Source organism: Nicotiana sylvestris, chromosome 10 (assembly GCF_000393655.2).
Source record: "Nicotiana sylvestris chromosome 10, ASM39365v2, whole genome shotgun sequence".
Classification (NCBI taxonomy): Eukaryota; Viridiplantae; Streptophyta; class Magnoliopsida; order Solanales; family Solanaceae; genus Nicotiana; species Nicotiana sylvestris.
In genome coordinates, this window is record NC_091066.1 from 22,233,860 (window position 1) to 22,239,800 (window position 5,941).

The following is a 5,941-nucleotide window of genomic DNA, read 5'->3' on the forward strand; positions in this document are numbered from 1 at the left end:
GAAAGATCATTTTATGCATAAATAATGTAGTTATACATTAGTATGGGCTATTTTTGCAAAGATATGCAATTTAGCTTTAAAATATAAATATAATTACGAAAAATGCACAAAAATATTTGAACACTATGTTGCCATAAATAATAAATTTAAATGGCTAAATCACCACAAAAGTAATTTGAAGAATAATTATTGGATATTTATATAAATAAAAAGAGAAGAAATAAATTGATTTGGAGCTTTTAAAATTATAGGAAAATTATAAAAATACTTATGCATGCTTATAACTGCATATGTACTATTTTCAAAGCATATATACGTTTTTTTTAAAATATATGAGGAAATATTGGGTATCAACAGCTCTTTGTTTTACCCACCCGAGATCGAAACAGATGCAACACTGGTAATAAATACATGGATACCCTACTTATGATAACCTTATTCATGAATGCAGGTTGTTAATGTACCAGGTTCTTGATGTCGTACGATAATTACATATATTTTGACATTATTTACTCTACTTGCTTGTTGTTTGGATGCTAATTCGTGCAACAATTGCGCTTAATAGAGCTTATTTCACGTGTAGAAATGCTTGGACATGAATTGGAGAAAAGTTGCACGAAATGGTACCTCAAAGCCGCAAAATGGATGAAATTTTAGAAGAAGTGCAAGGAAATAAAAAGTCATTGCCATAGATAGTGCAAGGCATTGTCCAGGGCACCGTCATTGGCACCCCAGATAGTACCTTCTGCAGAAACAATGGTGCCACAGATAGTGCCTCACGCCGACAATGCCATCCGAGCAAATTTTAATTCCTCATTAATTATGGACATGTAGAATTCGGCCCTACCCTATAAATACCCCTTAAAGTTAGTTTTTTAGGGAGACAATATAAAGAGGACATTTTTAGAGAGGGGATTCGACCCAAGGAGGCAAGAACACACTAGGAGCAAGGAGGAGAATTCTTCTACGAGTTTTTCACTTCCTTCTTCCTATTTTCATTATTAGTTATGAATTCTAATATTGTAGTTTTGCATACTATTATAAATAGCTAATTTGTTATCTAGGGTCTTGATGGAACCTTTTTTAAGATAAATTTTTGTTATATTTTTATATAATTGGATCGTTAGAATTCTCTACTTGTTCAACTACGTGTTTACTGTTGTTGATTGAATGGACATAAATTGATTGTGCCAATTTAGTATGTATTACTTGAGAGAGGGTACATATTTAGATAGTTGGTAAACAACATCACTCCTAACATATGTGAGAAATCAATACGGAGGGTTTAAAGGCGAGATTAGAGATAAAGAAACCTTTGTGCAATCGTAGTAAGCGGTGAATTAGTTCCAGCTAGCGTAGTTTGAAAGAATATGTCTAGTAAATTGTGGTAGTTGCTCGAGAGAGGCTTACGACATCCGAAATACTCACGATCGGTAGAGATACTTAGGTGAAATTATAGAAGACATGGCAGGAAGGATTCCGACAATTGAAAAAATCATAACTCCAGACCTCATTAATCTTTTCTCCAACCCTTAGTATCCCTAGTTGTTAATTTACTTCATTAATTTGCTAGTTAATTAGTTAGACATAAGAATCTTCATAATTATAATTTAGAAATTGTTCGAGCTTGTCTTTTTAGTGATAGTGAACAGTTATAACTAAACCTTAGTTCTCTATGGGATTCGACTCCGGACTTTTAGACCATATTATATTTGCAGCGGCCGTTTATCCTTTTTAGGACTAGAGTTGGGCATGATCAAATTTTGGCGCCGTTGCCGGGGAACTAACGGTGTATTTGTAGTTGTATATATTGCGAGGTTTCACGTTTGAACTTTTATACTATTTTTTCTTTTTGTTTTTTGTTTTTTTTTTCTAACTGTTGATTTGAGTAACATGACATCTTGTGTAGATAATTCTACTATTGATCCTCATATATATTGGTGACATCCAATCTTATTCTCTGTATGAAAGTAGTATGGTCGTTAGCAATAATAAACCCAACAAAGGTTGGGGTTGAATCCCACAAGGAGTAGGTGTGTGTTAGAGTGTCCAAATGCGTGCAAACTCGATGACTCTTAATGTAATCTCCAAAAAAAATGGTTGTTCAATTAATTCTAAAGTTACTTCTAAAATTTCTATGTAAACTAGTCTAGGAATTTTATCGAACACTTAGAATGCAAGTAAATATATAATTGTAACAAATAAGAGAAAGGCGCTAGGATTGTTTTCCCTTCGTGTAGTCTATGCTTTTGGGTATAAAAATGTTCAATTCCAGTTAATTATGTATTATAGCCTCAATTTCTATTCCACCAACTTAATGTCTTCCAACACTTAAGAGGTTTTTACCCCAAGTTACTCTTCCAAGTCAACTAAGGCTCAATGATGAACAATTGATTAGCCCGAATAGAAATCATACTATCCCTAGTTAGATTTCATTAATCAAGTGATTAACCCACTTAATTCCTTGCTAATTACCTTGTACCTAAGCTAAGTTCCACTCTTCCAAGTTAGAACAAGCAAAATAGGCATGGATTTAGTGTTTGCAACTACAAAATCAATCAATAAAGCATGGAGTAATTACAGAACACAAAGCTTAATCAAATATAGAACTAATATTAATACCCCAAAAACATAACCACACTTAGGGTTCACAATCCTAGCTTAATAAACTTAGCTAGACATATTAAGAAAGGAAAATACAAAAGGAGATGAAAATATAAACATAATAACTGAAGAGGAAAGAAAGATTGTGTAGAACAATGGTGAAGTCACCCAAATTCCTCAAGAAGAATCCCAAAAGCTGCTACACAAAGTCTCTTTGCCAAAAAGATGCCCTAGAATGACTTAAATAGCTATATATACTAAGTCCCAAAAGTGGACAAAATTGCCCTGTGGGGCCAACCGTGAGGTAAACCGTGAGATGCAGTTGAACCGTAACGAATTTCAAAAGATTCATTTCTTCAACTCTTCAGGCTTCTCTTGAACCGCGCCCAACGGTTAGAGAAACCGTGCCAACGGTTGGAGCAACCATGTCCAACGGTCTGCCTAAGTCGTTTTCTTCAACGTTTTTCCAATTTTAGCTCTAATATGATGACTTCTTGCCCATTTTCTATATTCTCCAATTCCAAAGTTCTCACGAAACTTCAAACCCTGAAAATACACCATTCAAAGCACAATAATCCAATTTATTCCAACAAATGGGGCATTAAACTCTATTAAAACATAAGAAAAATTATCTAAAAAGCTAACGAATCATATATTCTGAAGAAAATCATCCATGACAAAATTATCAAAATATTTTCGAGAGTGAATTATGTGTACCAACTCAATCTTATTTGTGGAATGTGTGTAATTTGTGTGGTGGTCAAAATGGTCACTTTCATGGTTGTGTTTATATTTCTTATCTTCCCCCAACCCCTTACTATGATGGTTCTACTTTTTCTTGTGAAGTTAATAGGAATAAAGAACGTAGGGATGCAGACCTGAAGGAAATCAAGGATATATTAAAGTGCCTTATGAAATAAAATAATGAGAAACAACTGCAGATAGAAAGGCAAGAGGCAACTATTCGCAACTAGGAGGCTCAAGTGAGTCAAGTGATTGAAGCTTTTAATGCTCAACAAGCCAATATTGGGGATAGTAGCCAAGAAGAGCGTGAATTTAAGGTGCTAACTGAGGAGGACAGAGTAGAACACCAATAACCTAGCCAACTACAAGTTGATGATGTCGGTGTTGAAGAAGTGAGACTAGAGTTAACCAAGGACGTTAAAGATATAAATTTTGCTGACTCTAGTATCATTGATGTTGAGGATGTTGAAAGTCCTGAAGTTCATGTGTTTGAGCGCATTGGTCCTTACTCCAAACATTTTTCCATATTGTGCTTGGATGATGATATAGAAATAGAGTCATCCAAGCCGATTGAGGAGTCAAGGAATGAGGAATAAGGTGCCTATATTTTGGAATTATTCTTGCCAGAAAGACAGGTGTTGGCCCAAGTAAAGTAGAGTTTTGAAGATTGACAAAGGAACTCAGACATGGACCAGGTCCATCTCAGTGAAGCACAGATATGGTCAACTCAAGCATGTGAAATGCACGTGAAGGAGATAAACCTAACTTAACAGAAGTGATATCTCCTGATCCTGATCGAAAAGGTTTCATATTGGATAAGGAGAGAGACTCCTTACTCAAAGAGAACACAGTTTAAGAGAAGGATAGAGTTAGAGGTTGAGATTAACTAGAACTCTTCCACCAATGAAGAGTAGCATCAGAATTCTAGTCAATCTCTATTTACTAACTCTATAAATATCAGTGTTGTTGTCTTTTACAAAAAGTTGCACATAAGTAGAAGTTAAACATGAACTGAGTGCAAAATAGCAAGGCAATTTTGCAAGCAATTTATTTGTGATTCAAGCGTGCAAACCTGAAGCTACTTGAACCAGATAAAAGAACCAGTTCCAAGTATCTATCTTTTATTATAGTTCGATTGTAGTAGGTATTTTAATATTGTACCTTTCAGCTTTATCTAGAAGCAATTGTATTAGGTACTTAGAGTTTTCAAGTTAGAGTTAACTTGAAATTGTCGCAACAGTTGAGGCTGTGTGTTACAATGGGATTAGAGTTAATCCTAGGTTTATAAAAGAGTTTTTGTAAATGTAGTTTTTGGCTCAGTGATTTTAGTGGAGAGTTTAAGAAAATTCTACTGGAAAGTAGGTCGTGGTTTTTTTTACCTTTTGAGCCAAGTGTTTTACACGTAAAATCTCTGTGTTCTGTAATTTTAGTACTTATTATTCTGCAATAGTAGTAGCTAAACACATAGAAGAACCAGGTCCTTCCATAATTAGTTTAAGCAAAATAATCGTCACCACAAGAATCACCCCCCCTCTGTGTGGTATTGAAGTATAAAACATCAATTGGTATCAGAGCAGGTTATCCTTGAAGAGGCTAACACCTTAGGAACAGATCAAGATGAGTGCACCACCTGGAAACTGGGAAGGACAATCCACTGCTAGGCCTCCACTCTTCAATGGCCAGTACTACTCCTGGTAGAAAAACAGGATGAGAGATCACATCATCAGAGAAGACTATGAGCTATGGGACATTGTCACTGATGGTCCCCTGGCTTCCTCGAGGAAAGCTGTTGAAGGAGTAGGAGTGCCAAAAACAAGGGCTGACTGCATGGCTGAGGACTTGAAAAAGTGGGAAAAGATTGGTAAGGCCAAGAAATGGCTTGTGAGTGGACTTGGTCCAGATGAGTACAACAAAATCCAAAGTTGTACTACTGCTAAGGAAATTTGGGACACCTTGGAAGAGGCTCACGAAGGAACTCCTCAAGTGAAGAGATCAAGAGGAACACTATTGTACTCTCAACATGAGAATTTCACCATGAAGGAAGGAGAAATTATCCAAGAGATGTATACAAGGTTCATAACACTAATAAATGAACTTAAATCTCTTGGAAGGATTATCCTTGAAAAAGAAAAGGTTGAGAAAATTCTGACAAGGGTTTTTCTAGTTACTTGGGAAAGCAAAATCACTGATATTCAGGAATTAAAGAACATTGTCACTCTCAAGTTGGACGAGTTAATTGGAAATCTCACTGCCTATGAACTTAGAAGGCAAATCGTGAAGATGGATGCACCCAAAAAGGAAAGAAGCCTGGCTCTCTGAATCGCTGAAGGTGCAGATCTAGAGGATGATGAAATGGCTATGATCATGAGGGATTTCAAGAAGTATCTAATGAGAGGAAAGTGTTCTTCAAGAGGTGCAACTTACAATAAACCAAGGGTCCCTGAAAAACATACCAACGAGGGCTGTTTCAAATGTGGTAAGACTGACCACATGATCAAAAACTCTCCTAAATGGGAAATTGAATGGAAGAAGGAAAGGGCTGAACGAAGAAACAGGAAGAAGGAACAGGTTCATCCCAAGAAGAACAAAGGAT

The 5,941-nt window shown here is 35.9% G+C and overlaps 1 protein-coding gene across 1 annotated transcript; it reads left to right on the forward strand.

Annotated features, from left to right (window-relative positions):
• Positions 1-5,055: 5,055 nt before the first annotated feature.
• On the forward strand, positions 5,056-5,667 carry LOC138879085 (uncharacterized). Its single transcript, XM_070158658.1, has one exon. The coding sequence runs from the start codon at positions 5,056-5,058 to the stop codon at positions 5,665-5,667; it is 612 nt and encodes a 203-aa protein (XP_070014759.1).
• The last annotated feature ends 274 nt before the right edge of the window (positions 5,668-5,941 follow it).